We start from the raw sequence: 23,804 nt of genomic DNA on the forward strand, positions 1-23,804 counted from the left end.
TTTGCGCTTTTCAAGAAAAAAATGCGGGAACGTTGCGTTGTGTATGGCTGTAGCAACTGGGCGAGTTTTTCCCAAAATATTTTACGTTATTGGAAGATCAAAGTAAAATTACAATTGATTATATTATGTTTGACAAGAACTCGGTTCCTGAGTCCCAGGCCCCCAGCACGACGGAAATTTAGGCAAATCGTCATGTTTACATGTAAATATTTCCGAAACTATTTAACTATATCAAAAAGGGTTGTAGAACTTATAAACTAATTTTTCAAGCTCTATTCAAATCCGTAAAGATCCCACAAGTGATATAGGCACTTTAAAAAGTGCCTAGATTCAACGAGACGTACAATGCTTGCAATTCTTTTCCGTGAAGAGTGATTAGAGTTAAAGTTGGTCCTGCCGAGATGTGAACTCGGATTCTTGGACTCAAAGTCTAAAGTGCTAACCATTACACCACAGAACCAAGTTGAGATTGGTTTTTAGACGCATTTTTTTTCATCGAGGATTATAACGATGCATATAAAACTGTTCACGATGAATTTCTCCATTCAAACTAGCGTGCAATTTTTTTTTCGATGATTTTCTTCATGCTCTCCATCTCTCTAATAAAAAGTGCAATGATGTGTCGAAATTTATCATATCTTGCGTTGATGGTGTAATGGTCATCGTTGCTGTCTTCCAAGCAGAAGATCTGAGTTCGATTCCCGGTCAACGCTTATTCGCTTTTGAGTCTTCATCATCCTCTGTTTGAAGGAAAATATTTCCTTTTGTTAACAAAACAGTTGCCATGTTATTCCATTGGTTTTATATTTTCAAAAAAAATCAGAAACAACATTTTTCTAGGGAATTTACGGGACACCGAACACTACAAAAAAAGTTCGAATTATCATCAATGCCATAAATCTTTGATTATTCATTTTAAAAAGTTCCTCGTATCCATGAAACTTGGAATCCTTGCATTTTTTTGTGAAATCTTGATTTGCTTTAAAGGCAGTCTTACGTCCTACCAAGATTTGAACTAGGTTCCTTGGATTCAAAGTCCAAAGTCACAGAAACAACATGCGTGCTATTGTTTTCGAAACGCATATATTTCGTCAAAGATTACCAGGAAAAGATAATTATACGAATTTTAAAAACGAATATTTGCAATGAAATGGTCGGTTAATATCTCTCTATCAAAGATTTTCTTTTTTTCTTCTCCATCTTTTTTTTGTTAACATTTGTCCGAAATTTCTATTACAAATTCAATCATTTGTGATATATATAATCAGGTAAAATTTTCTGTTGATAAATGCAATTCTCAATTATTAAAGACAAACAATTTAAATACTCACCTTTATCCCTATGTAGAATTTCAAAAATCGTACAACAGGGATTGTCAATTTTCAACTTTGAAAATCTGTAAATAAACGCGCATATGAATCATCAAATCGGAGCGACACGACCAACTCCAGTCGCCATAATCTTCAACGAACGTTTATCGCTATAAATTTTGAATATATCGATAGTTTTACCTCCCTTCTCTGAAGCGGCTGCCTTGTTTTAACTACCAAACTTCCATAAGTGTAAGCTCGAATTTTCGGTATTTTTACATCCCGTGCAAATTTTCTTGCTCAAATTTTTCGCATGCGTAATAGAGAAATTGCGCATTCTCATTGGTTGAGAAACTCACGTGACGGCTGTCCAACCTCTTCTGAAGTCATGCCATAGCGGAAAATAATCCTGTGAGTCTGGTAAATTCAAACGGACTAGTAGTAATGCAAGAAATGGACTGATTAGTTTCCCTTATGCAATTCAGACCCGTCACCCCACAAATCGGTCGAGATAAGTCCAAATGGTTATGCCATTCCTGGCGTTTTGCTCTTAATAAACGAATATGTTTTCAAGAATATACGGGAAAAACTTGGTCGCTTCTTTTCATCAACATCCCAACAATTCATCATTATCTTATATCTACATAGAAAGTAGATTTAATAACGCTTTAATAATTTAATAATATGGTAATATATCTACCATTTGACACAAAAAGAACAAACGCACTCGTGCAGAAATGGCCTAAACAGAATAACTTAAGAAAAGAATTACTTTGGAAGGACCGAAAAGTGGAATTTGTTGTGACAACATCATAGTCATTCATTAACCATATTTAATGGCTATACTTCAGACGCCAGCCTGATTAATAATTATTATTAATTCACTACTTCTAATTTAGGATATGGAAATAAAAAATATTTCTGTTTTGTTGAAAAAATATTTAAACTTCTTATAAAGCCTTTTTACAATTTTTTTTTATCTTCCCTTTTCGCAAGATATTAACAATCAACATATGAGCTAGCGTGAAATCTGATTGGCTCTCTGCTAGACAGATATTAGCTCATATCTGTCCAGTAGAGAAACGTAAACAAAAAGGCGGGAAGATTTGGGGAGTTAAGGCGACAATGAAATTCAGACAAGTTTTCCTTGATAAAAGTACAATAAAGTGCGTGCACCGAAAGGTTGACTATCTTTGAAACAAAAGTTCAACGGCTGGTTAAAAACTATTGGTTTACAAAATATACACTTTTGTTTCTGTTATTCTATATTAAAACGTCCGAAAAAAGCACGATAGAGGACTTAATTATTCAGTTTTTAAATTTTGTTCAAATTACGATAAAATTTTAAAGTTATTGTCAATCAAACTCTTATTCTGCTGACTCGCGTCGTATATATGCATGACTAATAGATAACTCACCGCTTCGTGCTTCGTCGGCTATAAGCGCATATACGACTCGAGTTCGCGGAATAACTGTTAAATATCTGGCATCTTGTTTTATATTGTGATCTTATTACGTGGCGCAAAAAGTGGGTTTGACGCTTAAAATAACAACTGCATGTCTATGCTTTAGCTTAGAACTCGTGCAATTCAAACGTTATAATTTTGAGATACGTGCGAGTGTAATACCAAGAAACTATTGCACTTAAATTTTGTACTTACTATCTTTATTATGTCCCTTCCCCGATACACAGATGATGAATATGAATAAGTCAACTATAACAAAAAATGATACATTTACAATTACTTGATAAATACATGATATAAGCTGTAAATGATTAAATCAGTTACTCAAAATTTTCGTGAGCCTTTCCTAGCTTTTGTTACGTTCTTTTGATCATGAACAGAAAAAAAGTCATATAATAAATGTCACATTTTATAGTATGGTATAATGTTTGAAGACCCTTTTAACATGTACAGTGTTCTTTTCAATGTTCTTCTGCACGTCCACGTTTTGAAACATGGCACGTTTTGAGAGAGTTCAAGATAACGCAGTGGCTATTCGTACTGGAACAGTATGCCAAAACGGTCAAATCCATATATTTATTTCACAGTTTGTAGCATCACAGCCTATGAAAAATACTTGTACTTCGCAATTTCTTAGTTCTTATTGTTGTTATACCGGTATGGATATATCAAAAGAGTAGATATTCTGCTCTTTGATGGTAAAGTATTGGAATTTCGAAGTGTGAACCCTCTTTATATATCTACTCTTCGTATGAAATCGTAGAGCCGACAGTGAATATAACGACCATTTATTAAAGGATTTGACCGATATGTTTAGCTCCTTTTTCGAAAGTCTTTGTTTTGTGTACAATGGTACGAAATCATAAAATATTCAATGCCTAATATTGTTTTGATCAGGGTTGGTAGATAGCTGCATATTTGAGGCCAAACAATATCACACTAGTTCTTTGTTTCCTTTGTCTTTGTCTTTTGTTTTCTTTGTTTTCTTGATAGCACTATAATGACAATTTGGCCTCAAAAATTTGCATATCTACCAACTCTGGTTTTGACACTCTTTAGTGTTTATCTCCCCCCGGAATATGGTTTACGCATTCATTTCCGGAACGGTGTTTCCGGTGCTTCAGGTTATAGTCCACCTTTTACTAATCATGCCAGTCCACCTTTAACACTAGTTGTCCTTTATTTTTTGGGCTGCTTTCCTAGCATATAGGGCTCTTTTTAAGGTTTCTTTTATATGTGCATTATGAGTCTTGTTGATAAATTTCATAATCATATATTAGTATTATTTTAACTCGTACGTTTTTCAGCATAATTTTCTTTCCTCTTAATTTTTTACACGGATGAAAGTCTTATATAGATGAATTGAACTGAAAAAAGTTTTATTTATGTTTTTTTGGGAAGCATATTCTTTGAGAAAATGTTGTGATTTGCGAAAAGCCGAAAACATCAACAATCCGCCACTCCTTAGCTTTCCTTGTAAGATATCGCTTATTTCTTTGTTAATTTATTTGTAGTATCTCAATACAAAGCATCAATATTATACTTTTCATTGAAATTCCCCTCATTTTTTCTCAAAAATATGAATAAATAAAATTGAAAAATACGAATTTAGTTGACTGCGCACATAGGAGGTCTGAATCTGACGTACTATAGCGCCTCATTTTCTGCCATCTTTGGCTTGTATGTATGTATGTAAAACTTTATTTGAAGACACTAGCCCTGACAATAATAAGTTGATTTCCACGGGGGGCGTCTGCAAGATTAAAAATTACAAAAATATAGGAAAATAAAGTCTATGTTCAAGTTCGTGTGACCCGGGATATTATGATTAGAATGTGTTAGAATATAATTATTCGTTACGTTGAAGTTACGTTTCAGCTGGCTTTTGAATGCATGAATCGACTCAGCCAGTCTGGTGTTGATAGGGAGACTATTCCATAATTTAGCTCCACTATATTTAAAGCTCTTTTTTAGCAATTCTCTTTTGGGCTTAGGAAGAGCCAGATCTGTATGACTATTTCTAAGTTCATAGTTAGTTTTCATTTGATTGCGTCTAATCAAGGTTTCTTTCAACGTGGGGAACCGATAAGGGGACGGTAACCCCCTTAAACGACACAAGTTTACTTTTGACATGACCGAAATAAAGTATTAGGGAACGAAAGCTTCACTGCTGACCGCTTATTTCACCTGACTGAGGTCGATTCAGTGAAGCTAAACCGGAAATGTGAAGAATTAAAAATCACATGATATTTTATATACATTGAAATTGTATTGCAAAAGATTCCAAATGATCAAATACTGCTATGAAAATAGGTTAAAATGACATAAACTTTGGCGCAATAATTCCGGCGTCATGACCAGTAAGCCGTCTGTATTAAAAGTCCTGCTTTTAGGTGATGCAGGAGTCGGGAAATCGTCGCTTATGAATCGATTTGTCAGTAATACGTTCGACAGTCAGTGCCTCAATACCATCGGTGTGAAATTTCTCAACAGAGACGTTTCAGTTGAAGGAGGTAAGCTACTAACTTTGCCTATATAAATGAAATAATGTAGGCTAAGCTGAACGCATACCGGGCACGGAACGAAATCGACTAGTGTCACATTACAGTAAATATATGTCGTATGCATCGAAATTTGTATACTTTGCGTTGCAAAATGCAGGCTAGATGTGTCGTATACGGTTGTTCCAACACACCAGATGCTTAAAATCAAATGTATATAATGGAGATTTGCGCCCAGAGGCAGTAAGAAGACGAACGAAATGGGTAGATTTCGTTAAATTCAAGCGCGCTGGATGGGAACCATCACGTGAAAGTCATGTTTGCTCAAAGTATTTTAAGTCTGATGACTTTTTGGGAATTCGCCTGGTTTAGAAATCGAACAACGCACATTCCCTCGACTGAAGAGAGACGAAATTAGGGTTACCCCGTATCCAACGATACAAATTGCGGTCGAAAAACAGATGGACTTATCTGCGAGATCTGCAAAGGCGATTCGATGCAAGGTGCGAATGTTACAGTTATTATGTTTTAGACTTATACATCGAGTCATGTTATGTGGGCAATTCATTAGAGTTGGACATTCTAAATGCCTTTTTAGATTATGAAAGAAAGACCACTGTGAAGTACGCACCACATTCAACACGACATTCAACACGATAATCAACACGACATTCAAAAACGCCATATGACTCATTTCCATCATTCAAACGTTCGAAATTCAAATACTGTTTAAAACCCTTTCCAAACATTTATTAAGAGGAATAATGCACTAAATCGATCAATTGGGGCTTAAACTTTATACCTTGTAACAAAACAGGCGGAATCAACTTAAAATGTGCCCAAAAAAAGAGATTTTGTACCAACATTTTTATCGCTAATTTTGTAATTCGCGCTGCAAAGAACAATTTCCTAAATTTCTCAACCCCGATTCCATAGAAATCCTTTGAACTTTTATATTTAGTGGAGAATTATATGCTCTTTCAAACGATGTGTAACATGAAAGTGGATTGGCCATAGAAATATATAAAATTCCGTCTTTAAATGAAACATATTTGCACGCGCGTCTCTTATAAGCTAATTAATAATACCTATATTAGCGCGCAGCAAAGCCGGGCGACAGTAATTCCTAAAGAATCACAGTTTTCTCAGCCGCTATTCTATAGAATTTCTTCAAATTTCCGTATTTAGTTCGAAGTAATATGCTCTTTCAAACCATGTGTAACATGAAAGTGGATTGGCCGTAAAAATATATAAAATTCCGTCTTTAAATGACACATATTTGCACGCGCGTCTCTTATAAACTAATTAATAATACCTATTAGCGCGCAGCAAAGCCGGGCGACAGTAATTCCTAAAGAATCACAATTTTCTCAGCCGCTATTCTATAGAATTTCTTCAAAACTCCGTATTTAGTTCGAAGTAATATGCTCTTTCAAACAGTGTGTAACATGAAAGTGGGTTACGTCAAAGAAAAGTGAAATTACGTCTTCAAATCATACGTCTCGAATGTCGTGCGTACTTCACACTTTGGTGCGGTTGAGTTTGAGAACGAATTTCATACATTTCGAAAGAGGAATCACTTGAACATTGCAAACTTTTTAAAAGAGTGTGTCATTATGTACTATTTACGAAAGTATAGCGAAGTTCCACAGAATAGAGGCTGAGAAAATTGCGATTGTTTAACGAGTAGTCTTTTCGCGTTTCTTACTTTTACTAATGCGCAGGCATGTCTTAATATATTGCAATTTTCTCAGCCGCTATTGTATAGAATTTCTTCAAAACTCCGTATTTAATTCGAAGTAAAATCCTCTTTCAAACAATGTGTAACATGAAAGTGGGTTACGCCAAAAAACGACGAAATTCCGTGTTTAAATGAAACATGTTTGCTGGCGCGCGTTTCTTAAAAGTAATTACTAATTCCAATTAGCGCGCAGCAAAGCCGGGCAACGGTTATTTCTAAAGAATCACAGTTTTCTCAGCCGCTATTCTATAGAATTTCTTCAAATCTCCGTATTTAATTCGAAGTAAAATGCTCTTTCAAACCATGTGTAACATGAAAGTGGGTTACGCCAAAAAACAATGAAATTCCGTCTTAAAATGAAACGTCTCGAATGTCTTGCGTATACTTCACACTTTGGTGCGGTTGTGTTTGAGACAGAATTTCTTACATTTCGAAAGAAGAATCACTTTAACATTACAAACCTCCTAAAAGAGTGTGTCATTCTGTACTATTTACGAAAGTATAGTGAAGTTCCACAGAATAGAGGCTGAGAAAATTTCGATTGTTTAACGAGTAGTCTATTCGCGTTTCTTACTTTTAATAATGCGCAGGCATGTCTTAATATATTGCAATTTTCTCAGCCGCTATTGTATAGAATTTCTTCAAAACTCCGTATTTAATTCGAAGTAAAATCCTCTTTCAAACAATGTGTAACATGAAAGTGGGTTACGCCAAAAAACGATGAAATTCCGTGTTTAAATGAACCAACGCTATACGAGTTTGATACCATACTTCAAGATATTGTTATATGTCTGTCAAGTGAAAGACAAAATGAAATGTGTTTAGTCGCATATAAAAAACTATCAGGTCGAATAAACAATATGGAAAAGGAATTTAACATAAATATTGCGGAATTTCAAGCGGAAAGAGAGTGTAAAACGTCTCATAATGAGGAAGATAACATCGATTCTGGCAATCCATTTGTGAAGTATTTCGATGAGAAAATAAGTGTAATAAAAACACGTTTCGAAAACCAATCCAATTTCATCGTTTTTTGGCGTAACCCACTTTCATGTTACACATTGTTTGAAAGAGGATTTTACTTCGAATTAAATACGGAGTTTTGAAGAAATTCTATACAATAGCGGCTGAGAAAATTGCAATATATTAAGACATGCCTGCGCATTATTAAAAGTAAGAAACGCGAAAAGACTACTCGTTAAACAATCGCAATTTTCTCAGCCTCTATTCTGTGGAACTTCGCTATACTTTCGTAAGTAGTACATAATGACACACTCTTTTAAAAAGTTTGCAATGTTCAAGTGATTCCTCTTTCGAAATGTATGAAATTCGTTCTCAAACTCAACCGCACCAAAGTGTGAAGTACGCACGACATTCGAGACGTATGATTTGAAGACGTAATTTCACTTTTTTTTGACGTAACCCACTTTCATGTTACACACTGTTTGAAAGAGCATATTACTTCGAACTAAATACGGAGATTTGAAGAAATTCTATAGAATAGCGGCTGAGAAAACTGTGATTCTTTAGGAATAACCGTTGCCCGGCTTTGCTGCGCGCTAATTGGAATTAGTAATTACTTTTAAGAAACGCCCGAGCAAACATGTTTCATTTAAACACGGAATTTCATCGTTTTTTGGCGTAACCCACTTTCATGTTACACACTGTTTGAAAGAGGATTTTACTTCGAATTAAATACGGAGTTTTGAAGAAATTCTATACAATAGCGGCTGAGAAAATTGCAATATATTAAGACATGCCTGCGCATTATTAAAAGTAAGAAACGCGAATAGACTACTCGTTAAACAATCGAAATTTTCTCAGCCTCTATTCTGTGGAACTTCACTATACTTTCGTAAATAGTACAGAATGACACACTCTTTTAGGAGGTTTGTAATGTTAAAGTGATTCTTCTTTCGAAATGTAAGAAATTCTGTCTCAAACACAACCGCACCAAAGTGTGAAGTATACGCAAGACATTCGAGACGTTTCATTTTAAGACGGAATTTCATTGTTTTTTGGCGTAACCCACTTTAATGTTACACATGGTTTGAAAGAGCATTTTACTTCGAATTAAATACGGAGATTTGAAGAAATTCTATAGAATAGCGGCTGAGAAAACTGTGATTCTTTAGGAATAACCGTTGCCCGGCTTTGCTGCGCGCTAATTGGAATTAGTAATTACTTTTAAGAAACGCGCGCCAGCAAACATGTTTCATTTAAACACGGAATTTCGTCGTTTTTTGGCGTAACCCACTTTCATGTTACACATTGTTTGAAAGAGGATTTTACTTCGAATTAAATACGGAGTTTTGAAGAAATTCTATACAATAGCGGCTGAGAAAATTGCAATATATTAAGACATGCCTGCGCATTAGTAAAAGTAAGAAACGCGAAAAGACTACTCGTTAAACAATCGCAATTTTCTCAGCCTCTATTCTGTGGAACTTCGCTATACTTTCGTAAATAGTACATAATGACACACTCTTTTAAAAGTTTGCAATGTTCAAGTGATTCCTCTTTCGAAATGTATGAAATTCGTTCTCAAACTCAACCGCACCAAAGTGTGAAGTACGCACGACATTCGAGACGTATGATTTGAAGACGTAATTTCACTTTTTTTTGACGTAACCCACTTTCATGTTACACACTGTTTGAAAGAGCATATTACTTCGAACTAAATACGGAAATTTGAAGAAATTCTATAGAATAGCGGCTGAGAAAACTGTGATTCTTTAGGAATTACTGTCGCCCGGCTTTGCTGCGCGCTAATATAGGTATTATTAATTAGCTTATAAGAGACGCGCGTGCAAATATGTTTCATTTAAAGACGGAATTTTATATATTTCTATGGCCAATCCACTTTCATGTTACACATCGTTTGAAAGAGCATATAATTCTCCACTAAATATAAAAGTTCAAAGGATTTCTATGGAATCGGGGTTGAGAAATTTAGGAAATTGTTCTTTGCAGCGCGAATTACAAAATTAGCGATAAAAATGTTGGTACAAAATCTCTTTTTTTGGGCACATTTTAAGTTGATTCCGCCTGTTTTGTTACAAGGTATAAAGTTTAAGCCCCAATTGATCGATTTAGTGCATTATTCCTCTTAATAAATGTTTGGAAAGGGTTTTAAACAGTATTTGAATTTCGAACGTTTGAATGATGGAAATGAGTCATATGGCGTTTTTGAATGTCGTGTTGATTATCGTGTTGAATGTCGTGTTGAATGTGGTGCGTACTTCACAGTGGTGAAAGAAAGCGCATCCCATAGTGAGAAATCAGAACCATCTGTTACAACAGATTGGGACATTGGCGCAAAGAGCAAATACATAGTGACCTTTTCTACATTGCTATATAGCCTTGGGGTTGTTTCTATGAACACTGGTTCTCATATGAGAGGAATACATAGAAGTTGTCCAAAAATTAGGCCACTGGGACAAAGTGCTGCCAGACTTGTGCAGGGCAAATTGGGCAAATTAAGAATACCATTACCATCCTGTGTCCATAGTTATGATTTCATACATAAATAAATGTTACATGTTGGTGCTTTATTAATATTTATTGTTAAGCCCTGCTCCACGTGCGAAATTTTCAAGCGAAATGCGAAATATTTCGCCTGTTTCTTTTGAATTGTGAGCAATCAATCAGAATTAATATATTCAAGTGGTCACAATTCAAAAGAAATAGGCGAAATATTTCACATTTCGCCAAGAAAAAGCGCCCGTGGAATCGGGCCCTTACAACAGATTGGGACACTGGCGCAAAGAGCAAAACACATTGCAAGGAATGTCAACAACGCATGAAAGTTATGAGTTTGTTGCAAATTGCCCACGGAACAAAAGAACTGGGAAAATTTATAGGTTAATTCTTCTTCTCTTAATTTGAGATGTAAAAACAATAAAATTTAACCAATAGATCTTACTGCTCATCCTTGTTTGAGCTAGTCGTCGACTCATACATTATAAGTAAATCATTGTTTATAAGACATAGTTTACATTGCTATATAGCCTTGGAGTTGTTTCAATGCCGGAACACTGGTTCTCATATGAATACTTAGAAGCTAAGTTGTCCAAAAATGAGGCCACTGGGACAAAAAGTGTTAAAGCAGTAAGGTCTATTACTCATTGTTGAAAAATAGATAGGCCGATATTAAATATAAAGCACCAAGATGTAACATTATTACATTATATATCAATAAACATGTATCAGATGGTTTTGTTTCCTCATTATGGGACGCGCTTTCTCTCATACCTCTAAAAGGGCATTTAGAATGTCCAACTCTAATGGATAATAAATTACCCACATAATTTCTCGATAAATAAATCTAAAATATGATTAACTGTAACATTCTCACCTTGCATCGAATCGCCCTTGCAGATCTCGCAGATAAGTCCATCTGTTTTTCGACCGCAATTTGTATCGTTGGATACGGGGTAACCCCGGCCAATTTCGTCTCTCTTCAGTCGAAGGAATGTGCGTTCTATTTCTAAACCAGGCGAATTCCCAAACAGTCATCAGACTTAAAATATTTGGAGCAAACATGGCTTTCACGTGATTGCTCCAAGTTCCATCCAGCGCGCTTGAATTTAACGAAGTCTATCCATTTCTTTCGTCTTCTTACTGCCTCTGGGCGCAAATCTCCATTATACATTTGATTTTAAACATCTGGTGTGTTGCAACAACCGTATACGACACATCTAGTCGGGTTTGGGATATAACGCGGAAACGGAATACGGAACGTAATAGCAGAAGCGATTCCGCAAATGAGGATAAAACGCGGAAAATCCGCAAACGGGGGTAAAACGCGGAGTTGCACAAAGATTAAGGAGCAGATAAAAACCCAAATGGGCAAATTGTGGTCGACGACTCCCTTAAAGTAGTTGACAAAGTTCAACCTTCAGGGCAACTACATTCCAAGTCATTTCCAAACATACGATTTTAAAAAGTATTTTAAACATATTCTGATATCTATAAATGCGTTAAAAGTTCTACATGACATGGATATTTCGCATCGAGATTTAAAACCTAGCAATATTCTGGTTTCAAATCAACACTATTGCCATAGTGCTACTAGACAGCGGGATCTCGCTTAGTCGGCTTAGAGGCCTCTCTTACTAAGGGGGCCAGCCTGGCTGTCATATAAACAGCCCTTAATACTGCATAGAATTCTATTTTTATCATTAAAATTTCAACGACAATAGCGTTAAAGGAGGTATGTAAACAGCGAATTGCTTCCGTTCAGTGCAGTGCTACCCAGTAATTATTCTGCAAGAATTTGTCCGCAAAGACGATGAGAATTCGTAGCATTATTTAGATTTTTAGTTTTATTTGTTAACGGGCAGGTTTCATGTTTATAAAGTCTGCTATTTGAATACCCAACGTCCTTCAGTTGGTATAGTTAGTAAAATGCTAAACAAAGGCTTAGACGTTTTGGACTCAGTTTCTTCATTGGCATTTTATTTCCTGATTTTAGGACAGAATACCTTTAGATATAATGTTAATTAAGATTGGGACGCCAATTGAGGATCGCAGACCATTGCAATTGGGTTACAGACATCAGAATATGTTTACTGAAATTTGTACACATATTAAAATCGTATGGCTAACTAATGAAAATATATTTGGAAATAACTTCGAATGCAGTTGCCCTAAAGGTTGAACTTTGTCAACTACTTTATGGAAGGAGTCGACGACAACTTGCCCATTTGGGTTTTTATTTGCTTCTTAATCTTTATTGCGCAATTTCTCGTGTTATTCCCGTTTGCTGAATCCGCGTTTTATCCCCATCTGCGGAATCCGCGTTTTCTCTCAATTTGCGGAATCCGCTTCCGCCATTCCGTTCCGTATTCCTTTTCCGCGTTTTATCCCAACCCCATCTAGCCGGCATTTTGCAACGCAAAGTTTACAAATTTCAATGCATACGACATATATTTACTGTCATGTGACACTAGTCGATTTCGTTCCGTGCCCAGTATGACGTCAAAACCCAAATTAGTTCTCAGACTCTTTTTCTCGCGGCCAACTATTAAAAAAATAGTTTATACTGTGTGGATGGGACAAATTCAGCTTGGCAAAAATTTCTTTGGATTAGGTCGATACTGAAGGTGAATGGAATCCATAGTTGATGGATGTTAATTTAGTCCACGCTTAAATCATGCGTAGTATATGAATTTTCATATGCGGGATGTAATGTCCGTTATGTTGCCGAAACTAATCGTCATTTAATTACACGCATTAAGGAACACACCACGTTTGATAAGAACTCGCACGTATACAAACATCTCCACAATTCACCACAATGCAAAGCTGCATACACTTCGTACTAGATCATGCACAATCACAGTTCCCTATCAAACTCAAAGAAGCTCTCTATATCAAAAAACTCAAACCAGATCTCAATAAGCAAATACAGAATTATTTTAATACCATTTTCAACTTGTAAATATACTTGACCCTATTTTGCAAATATAATAACCCACTTTTGTAAATAATAATTGACACATGTATATTTGTTATTGTAATCTAATATTTCTATCATAATTAATTCATGTCACTTTATTGTATCACACATCCTGCTGTAAATATTCTTAGCTCACTTCGTACTGAAGATGGCTTAGTGTAAGCCGAAACATGTTTGCCATTAAAATTTAGTCGTTTAACTCAAATGCTTAAAGGATATATATTTATTCAGTCTTACTTCCTGCACCATCGGTTATATCTTAATATTTCCAATGAATTATCTGTGATAAACAGGTACTGCAAAACCCATGGTACTCACTAGATATATTCATCTTCGAACATGTTTTTGTAGACCCCGAATACTGAATTTATGCATGGGTACCCTCTTTAGTGGATACGCTTCATTTTATGCATGATGATACTTTGATTTTCTTTAAAATATTTTATAGGGACTTTCACACTTCAAATTTGGGATACAGCTGGACAAGAAAGATTTAAAAGCTTGCGAATGCCATTTTATAGAGGATCAGATATTTGTTTACTTGTTTTTGCTGTGAATGATAGGCAGAGTTTTGAGAAACTCGCACATTGGAAAGAGGAATTCCTTTTTTATGCTGATGTAAAGGAACCTGAAAACTTTCCTTTCCTTGTCCTTGGTAACAAGGTTGACATGGAAGAAGAGAGGATCGTGAATGAGGATGATGCCAAGTCATGGTGTCAAATGAATGGTGAACTACCATACTTTGAAACAAGTGCCAAAGACAACACCAATGTGGATTTATCTTTCAGTTCTTCTGTTAAAAGACGTTTGGAGCTCGAGGAAAAGTTAGACAGACAGATGATGAACCTTGCCCCTAGCCCTCTAGATGAAAGCGTTAATCTTTCCAATCATGAGAAGAACGAGAAAGTTTCATCCTGCTGTTAATTGATATTAGTGGAATTCGTACAAATGTAATGATGAATAGCAATATTAGTAATGATGCAGTAGCAATGTATACACTTGGTAAACCATATCAGTGCATTCATACAATTCACATGTCAGTATAAGTGTGACCCGTAAAGGAATTCTCCATATTTGCTGACTGAAAAAAACCATGGGACATCTATCAATATTTCATAATATATAGGAAACAGATTTTGTAGAAAATATTAATAATTTGAAATCTAAACAACAAATGCAACATGATACGCAAAAGTATTATGAGTGGTTTTTTAATTAAATAAACTAGAATTCCTGAAAAATTGCCTACAATGCTTGCCTGTAAAATTCTAGGCATACGATATATCAGTACCCTGCCTAGTACCTAGGTGCTTCATACCCCCATTTTAACTACAGCAGAATGTGGTATACTGAACCTTCAGTGTAGGCTGGAATATACTGGTATATGGTATCTTCCATCTTTATAAGGTTGAATATACTGTAATATGTTCCAATTTAACTAAGGAGCAGCATGGCAGCATCTTCAAACAACTTAGCAACTTAGCAGAGTTAGCTAACTCTCCTGACAAAGGCCCTCAGGTTGAAATATAGAGAAATGCTTTGTCTATTTTAGGCAGTGGTTATACCACATTTAATGCTATACTGTAATGTTGGTATATTCGAACCTTGGTTTGGTTTAATATACTGAAATTGCATTAGTTCAAAATACCATATCAGTCAGCCAAACTGTTGGCTCTGCCCTTGTGGTATAGATCACAGGTATCCATAATTAGCATTATCATTTTAAAGGAAAATTTCCATTTGACATATTATTCTATTTTTCCTTTGCGGCAGGGGTGGATCCAGCACTAGTGCACTAATTTGCATGACACAAGAAAACTGCTAAAAATAACCACTTTGTTTTGTAATGCAAATTTGTGCACCAGTGCTGGATCCACCTCTGCTTTGCAGCTTTGCTATAGTAGATAGTTTAGCACTGGTGATATTTTATTTCCTTGATGACTTGACTTCGTGAAAATTTTGGCTGTAGCGTTAAGACCATCTTATCAAAGAAAATATTAAAGTGCCTATATCACTTGTGGGATCTTTACGGATTTAAATAGAGCTTGAAAAATTAGTTTATAAGTCCTACAACCCTTTTTGATATAGTTAGATAGTTTCGGAAATATTTACATCTAAACATGACGATTTGCCTAAATTTCCGTCGTGCTCGGGGGCCTGGGACTCAGGAACCGAGTTCTTGTCAAACATAATATAATCAATTGTAATTTTACTTTGATCTTCCAATAACGTAAAATATTTTGAGAAAAACTCGCCCAGTTGCTAAAACCATACACAACGGACCGTTCCCGCATTTTTTTCTTGAAAAGCGCAAACTATATCGCTAGTAAAACTCTTCATGTTTACATTATAAAAGACGGTGTCTTTGCAAATCATTCCTGAGTCCCAGTCCCCCCAACCGACGTATTTCTAAAACTCTTTAAATATATCAAAAAAGGTTGTAGAACATATAAACAAATTTTTCAAGCCCTATTCAAATCCGTAAAGATCCCACAAGTGATACAGGCACTTTAATACTGACACTCATTATGGAGGGTTTTTTCACACGTTTGAGCGAATCTCCTGTTTTATGAGTCAAATGACTGAAATGAGTCTGAGTCCATTAGTTTTGAGTTGACCCGCGGTGCTCGCTCTGCCGCTTCATCATTTAAGTGTAAAAATATAGCGCACAACGATGGCTATCAACAGCAGTTTAGCAAATCCAAAAGTAATTACTCCATTTGAACTTTCTTTAACAGAAATAACCACTACATTACCTCAACTTTAGCAATATTTTGTGAACAAAACATGAAGTCTTAATTCTGTTATGCGGATAGCATAATAGCATTTGGATTTGCACGTGTTCGACTTCGACAACAGAAAATTGCCGGGGTTGCTGGTTGTGTCTATTTTTGCCGCCCATTGCCGAAACAATTTTTGCAACTTACACAAAAGCAAAGTTTGATCGATAAAAATTCAGGCCAATCTTAGAAATCAACGAAAAGATTTTATCTTAAATCTCAATAGACAATAGCCTGGTTTTTAACTCGCAACAGTAAAATGCCATCGCAAAATACACACAGAGTCACATGAAAAGCACTGTCCGATTTTATAAACGCCCTTCTAAACTTTTCCGTAAGAGAAGGAAGGCATAGGGTAGGAAATAATACTGATAGTGAGAGCGGACGCAATGGTTCAACTACATGCATGTATTTTCTAGATTTTCGCATAATCATGTTTTTTGTTCGGTTTGTTGAATTACTTTTCCACAAAAACAAGGATGATACTCTCAATAAACCCAATTCAGTCTACGTTTTCGAATCTATTAGACTTGCCCTGAAAAGAGTAGGAAATGTTAATCGCGCTTTTCACATTTCACCACGAAGTAAATTGGCAGTTCACCACTCAAGAAAACACCCATTACCAACCCTAATTATAATAAACAATACATAAAAGGAAGAATTACAAATACCAGGCAAGGTAACTAATCGATCCGCTTTAAATTGAATTGGCTTTAGTGTTTATCCTGAATATCAGTCCTGTTACAATATTATTCTATGATTGATTAAACACCACAGCGTTCAATCAAACAAAATTTTCAACTTGAAAGTAACCCAGGAACCGATATTGTGGAATTGATTCCTAGAATTCTTACTGGAGAAATAGAGTTGCCGAGAGCCCCGAGATGGCTTATGTTGTAATGTTAAGATGGCACGTTATACAGCAAACTTCACCATGTATAAGAACATTACTATAAGTGACCTCTATTAAAAAATTCGTCTGAGTATTTCCGCTTTGTTAGAGTCAATAAATCTTTAACATTATATTGTCCGGCGATACATTTTCAAATCTCGCATGCTGTATTTCGCCGCAGTCCGCAAAAAAGTTCATTAAAATAAAAAAAACTTTGCAATGGCAAAAGACTTTACAGCTAGCGCAAGTAAAACACATGCACGATAGCAACGACCTATGTTTCACTATACAGAGCACCACAAAGTCTGATGTATTGCCATTATTCAACATGCATTTCAAAGTTTTATAACTTGGATTTTTGAAAACTGTAAAGAGCCACCTTTGACACGCAAGCTAGTGATTTTGTAAACCATGCAGGGGAGATATAAATCTTTTAAGCGAAATTAGGAGTTAGGACGCTCGTATACAACGACGTTTCACATACGATCACAAATTATAGCGCCATTCCATCGCTTAAAATAACATAAGAAGCGAACAGTGTCCAACAGTAGTGTATCCACCCCGAAAGCAGTTTATTTGCGGCGCGAAGAACTTACGTAACAATCCGCATAGACTCTTACACCCGAGGTTCTCGTTATAAATGGCAGCCTGGTTTATCGTACAAAACCTTTGTTGTGGCTACCAAATACTTAATCTAAATTAATCGCTTTGTTACAGCTAATTCTCCATCATCAGGGTGTTTCGAGAGATTATGAATTAAAATGACAATTGCCGAAGTATTATAACTGTATGTAATTTTGTTTTGTTTCACTTATTTGTTTTCCTATATTATTCAAAGCATATGAAATTTTGGACGAACAGGGATATCATGCAAGTTCATTCGATTATTCAGAGCAATAATCTCAATATTTCAGTGAAAATTTAAATTAATATATCATTTTATCAGGTTTCATTTTTTGGGATACCCTGCATATGAACATTCGCAGAGCTGCATGCATGTACACTGTACAGTACCTTAATGTGTAATTTTATTAAGCATTCATTTTAACAGGCGAAAAGGTTGTTGTGAAAAAAATTTGTATATAATTTTACAGGTTAAAAGTAAACATTTGATATTCGATTCACGCCATTTTGTTCGGCTCTCGGCGAATGGGTATACTACAAAATATTACAATAGCGGCTTCTTCTGTCTGCTTTATCTCTTTTGCTTTGACCTTAATTAATTTACCGACAGTATCGACATAAAATGGTTCATTGGAAGTCATGTGTTTATGACACAATAAGCATTCAGGAATCACGATTGGAGATATATTGTGGAGGTGGGATTGAAATATGATAATTTGTTGATTGTAAAATTAATCCACATGCAACCGTGGTAATTTTGTGAAAAGCTGCGCGGAGTAAGGTTTTTAATTAAACTATGATATACAATCTTTATTAGATTCTTGGTCATGGCAATGATTTATCACACAAGGAGGATTTGAGAGAGAATTGGTATAAAACATTGGGCGCAAGCACTTCGGTAAAACAATAAAGACCGATAAACGCCAGGGGCGATTTGGAAGTGCCGGACGCGAATTTTGACTGTATTGCCGAGTGAGTCAGTACAGAGACAATTTCTTTTTCGATTTAAGTATTTCTAATACTTAGAAGCATTATGACATTTTGAGTTATTCGTTACACATGTCTTTTCAAATTCAATTTCATAGACGTTGTTATTTTACGTTAAAATTCTGAAAAAACGCATAGTGCATGTTGCCGAACTCCGATGCTTGCGGGCCTAAATAAAACGTCGCGAATTCTTGAATCCCTCAAATATTCAAACCATTCTTTTAGAATATTTGCTTTTTTTTCTCATATTTTGTGAAGAAGTATCAAGTGAAGTGTTTTGGTGTGTATTTTCTGCCGTTAGCGAAGATTAAATGGATAGAATATCACGCCATAGTTTGTCCAATTGAAATGAACAGGCATTTGAGCTAGTATTGCAATGGCCGAACTTTCTTCTTGCTCGTTTTGTTGACTCATCTATTCTGTAATCGAAGGGTGTTGACGTATGTATATATATATAAGAGTATATTAGAACAAACATTGATAATGAGGGATATAGATAATTACGGACACGTGACCGAAAAACGTTCGAGAAGCATTGACAATATGAGGCTGCTCCTTTTTGTGTTCTGGAGTATGCCCGATACTGTTCTGGAATTCTGCGTAATGGAATGCACATGGCATTCCGGAACATTGGCTTGCGAAAATGAGTGTGCATAAATTAAATTCGCATTTTTCAATATGGCTGAAAAGTTAATACCGATTTTACTTTGGGATTTTGAACCAGCTTAAAATGCCTTTGAAAGTGACAGCTTCGTTGAAAATTTAATTACTGTAACCACTGCAATGTAAGTGTGCTATACTTTCTTTTCTAGTGAAAATTTGAAGCTATTTTATGAAAGATAAGATGTCTTGGAAAACCCTTGCTTTATTTCAAAAAAGTGAACACAAAAAAATTGCAAGGCGCACACGACACGATTTTCGTCGGCCGACTAAAATCGTTTGACTATAAAAACTAACAAATCGTTGTGTGTGACGTTTTATTTTTAACTGATTTTTGTTGCCCGATTTTTATCGGACAACATCAAGCCGTTTTGATATTTTACGATTTTTATTGGCCGATTTTTGAGTATAACCAGTTCATATCTAAAATAATTTTCGAAACTTTTTTGAAATTTTACCGTTTCATGTATAGTAAAAAGTACTGCTTGTCTTTTTTCAATTGCCACAATCCGCTTGAGATCCCGGGTAGCTAAAAATCAAACTTATCGCGGAGCGGTGGTGATCGTGTGCGGAGCCCACCGATATATCTTTTTCATAATATCTTTTTCATAATGTCAGGGTTCGTGAGGACAGGCGAAAGATAAGCGGTTATGCCGAGGAGAAAATACCATTTTACCTGCTCGACGATTTTCAAAGGTTCTTCAGAATATCTTGGCGTACTTTTGAAATTATTCTGAGGAACGTGGCTGTGGTTCTTACGCCGGATATTCAAAGAGGAAGACCAATTATTAAGCCAGAGAAGAAGTTATTTATCACTATTTGGTTTATTGCCCATCATACCATACACAGAATTGGTGACCGGTCTAACGTTACAGATTCATCTGTCATTCGATGTAGAGATCAAGTATTTGACGTGGTACTGCGAACTTTGAGAAAGAAGTTCATCTATTTGCCCCATAGATGATTTTTACACAGCATCACAATTCCCGAATGTTTTGGGTGCAATCGATGGAACTCATATTCGCATTGTAGCGCCACACGATCATCCAAAAGTATACGTTAATCGAAAAAAGTTTCACTCCATCGTTCTTCAGGGCATTAGTGCAAGTAACTTGCAATTTTTACATGTGGTAGCCGGTTGGCCTGGGAGCGTACATGATGCAAGGATTTTAAGAAATTGTGACATTTGGAATATTGGCCAGCAATGGTGTGGCCAGGATAACCATCTTATAGGTGATGGGGCATATCTATTGAAAGGCTGCTGCCCCATCTTCAAAGTTGGGGCAGCCAGAACAGTTCCGAACAATCATGTGACAGTACTCCGTTCATTCCATTACTGTTCTGAAAATCCGGCATACTCCGAACACAAAAAGGAGCAGCCTATATGTCGTCTTTGTTTTGAACACATGTTTGTATATATTAAGTGAAATAAACCATTAAAGTTAACAAAGGGCACTATGGAATAACAAATGACTGAAAAATATTTCTTTGGCACTGAAAAGACCAAACGGATCATCAAACACAGCAGAGTTTAAGCTTGGTTTCAAACGTGTTTGTTACGTCAAATAGCCACTCTTTGTAGACATTAATTGTAATGAACAAAAAAACATTGAAGGAATGAAATAGAACTTACCGTTACGTTTTGCCTTCGAAGAGTTTGAGACAGGTTTCTCTGCATTCTCAATCGGACTTTCAATGAATTTACCCGACGGCGACGAATTATCGTCCGGATGGACTGCAGGACTGGTGTGGCCTGCTGAGTATTATTAGAGAGCTTTACTCTCTAGGGCTCTTGAAATTCGGGTTCTTTTGTTCCATGGTTCAAAGGTAAATAAAGCAACGTACTTAAAATCTAGAAAAAAAAGGAGTTTGCTTAACCACCTATGGGGATTACACAAAATATGTATCAAGATCTTGTCTACCTCAAACAATGATTGATGTTGAACTTTTTTGACAAATCATGTACCAAATGTTCTTTAAGTCTAGTAGGTGTACTGTTAAACTCGTGAGCGCGGAAGACTTATATATAACAATATTTATTAACGAAAACTTACAAGTGCTGGAGTCAACTACGACTAACTAACAACTACATGAAACAAAACTTTTATATTGCTAGTGTTCATGTGATCATGACACATGTTCATAGATAGATTGACGTCATCTGGATATTAATGTTTATCTTAATAACATGTACAAATGTCTTTCACGTCTTACACATTCTTGTTCTGCCCAGTTGTCTAGATTCACATGGCTATGATCACTTTGGTATTCATCAATTACTTAAATCCTGTTTTACTTTAACAATAAAGATGTATCATAAATGTGTTTTTATAATTGATATTTCTCTAGAATTATATTATACAGTCTTGATGAGGGACACAAGATCAAAAACACTGCAAACAAAACAACTATCGCAATTCGAGAAAGTTCCTGCTGAAAATCATTTCAATTTAACTGGTTTACAAATACAGAATAACTTGAAGGTAAGATTTTTACAATTGTCAAATTAAAGTACCGCTCATATTATGGTAAGGTAATATCATCTGGTAATTGTACCATGTGGTGATGATCATATCATCTGGTAAGTGTACCATGTGGTGGTGGTCATATCATCTGGTAATTATACCATGTGGTAGTGGTCATATCTTCTGGTATTTGTACAATGTGGTGGTGGTCATATCATCGGGTAATTGTACCATGTTGTGTCCACCATGGCTTGTAAACAATTAGGATTGAATGATGAACTGTAAGTTGATCAATTCCTATAATGATAAGAAATGTTTCGCTCGTAGCCCGGCAGGTGTTGTGTACTTTACTTGCAATTATTTTAATATAAATCAGAGACGACGAAGACACAGAATGTAAGCATGAAAGGTGCTCTCTTCCGTTGGAACAACTTGTTGAAGAATCGGTTAAACTTGCCTTTCTTCTTTAACTTCTGGTGAATTTAAAGCGCGAAGGACATCGAACTCTTGTGTTTATTAGTCAATCAAGAAAGATGCTGCATATTCTATTGAAATATTCTATAGAATATTCCAAAAGATTTTGGCACTAATTCTATGGAATATTCATTACGACATTCTATAGGATATTCTATATGACATTCTTTAGAATATTCAATAGACGATTCTATAGAAGATTCAACTCATCGTATGACAGACAATTTGCTCGATCTACACATTGCGCGTTTCTCTATTCCACGGACATCTTTGGAATCAGTGATCATGATCCTTTGTTGTTCACCAAGGACGCTATTGTGACAGAAGATGAGATATCTGGCAGTTCTGAGATGAATGACGCTATTCAAGCAAAGGAACCGTGTGATTCCCAAAGTTCATAATCGCAGGTTGACTATTTACTCCATAACTCACAGAGTTAAATACTGTCCTACGTTCTTTTGCTCTTCTGACTCTGTTTTTATGTTGCTATGGTTCGTCGAGCAGCAGACATCATGACAGCTGAGTAAAGTCAAGCTATCACCGCACGAGATGTGAAATTCGTGTGGCGATGCTCTACAGTTCTTGGTATTCAACTGATGCCAATATCCCTTATCACACTGTTTATTTGTTATACCACAAATTTTATAAAAGTATGGTGTAAAAAAAAGTTAATCAAGTATTGTCAGAAAAAATATATAAATGTTTTTATAGAATGATTCACTTAACAAAGTCAAAGTTAATTTAGTATCATTAATTTTATAGCCACCACCTTATGGCCGTAATTTGTCTTCAAGATCTCTTAACTCTCTTTCTGCTATAAAGACAAATAACTATGGCTACTATACTAAATATCTGGCTGATGATACCACAAATTTCATAAACGTATGGTGTGTAAAAAAGTTAATCAAGTATTGTTAGACAAATTACATTAATGTTTTTAATGTAATTTTTCTGCTTTAAGGACCAGTAACTTTGGCTGCTATTATATTAAATATCTGGTTGATGACTGGAGATGTAATCAAAAGAATACATACCTAATAGTGAATGCTTCAAGAAAAACAATTTACTTTTGAAAAATATCAATTCAGTCGACGATTCAAATATTTTCAATTTTCAATACAAAATATCAACTTTAATTAACAATCTGTCAACAATAACAACAAATTTCATAAATCTGAGGTATGTACAAATCTAAGGTGTGTACAAAGTTCCTTTAGTAGTCCAGCGGCGTAGCCAGAACGATAATTAGGTGGGTCCATATTCATATATTCGTGATACGCAGGACTAATTTCCTTTCAAATCAATTGTCTTTACGGTCTTTTTACATGAATATATGAATATGGACCCCCCCAATTATCGATGCTGGCTACGCCAGTGTTTAATACTGCCGACTCGGCTATATAACGATTGTTGTCTTTCAAACTTATATTCATATTTACCG

The 23,804-nt window shown here is 35.6% G+C and overlaps 1 protein-coding gene across 1 annotated transcript; it reads left to right on the forward strand.

Moving 5' to 3' along the window:
- The first annotated feature begins 5,032 nt into the window (after positions 1-5,032).
- LOC114541454 (ras-related protein Rab-9B-like) lies at positions 5,033-14,553 on the forward strand. Its single transcript, XM_028561376.1, has 2 exons — positions 5,033-5,289; positions 13,930-14,553. Exons 1-2 carry the CDS (start codon positions 5,130-5,132, stop codon positions 14,403-14,405), a joined length of 636 nt encoding a protein of 211 aa, XP_028417177.1. The 5' UTR covers positions 5,033-5,129; the 3' UTR covers positions 14,406-14,553.
- The last annotated feature ends 9,251 nt before the right edge of the window (positions 14,554-23,804 follow it).

This window comes from Dendronephthya gigantea, unplaced genomic scaffold, assembly GCF_004324835.1.
Source record: "Dendronephthya gigantea isolate DGI-Jeju-01 unplaced genomic scaffold, DenGig_1.0 000003F, whole genome shotgun sequence".
NCBI classification, from domain to species: Eukaryota; Metazoa; Cnidaria; class Anthozoa; order Malacalcyonacea; family Nephtheidae; genus Dendronephthya; species Dendronephthya gigantea.

Bases quoted from the DNA above. Each gene is read 5' to 3' on its own strand.
- LOC114541454 (XM_028561376.1), top strand. From the start codon at position 5,130: ATGACCAGTAAGCCGTCTGTATTAAAAGTCCTGCTTTTAGGTGATGCA. The intron at 5,290-13,929 runs GTAAGCTACTAA...AATATTTTATAG, and splicing joins AGACGTTTCAGTTGAAGGAG to GGACTTTCACACTTCAAATT.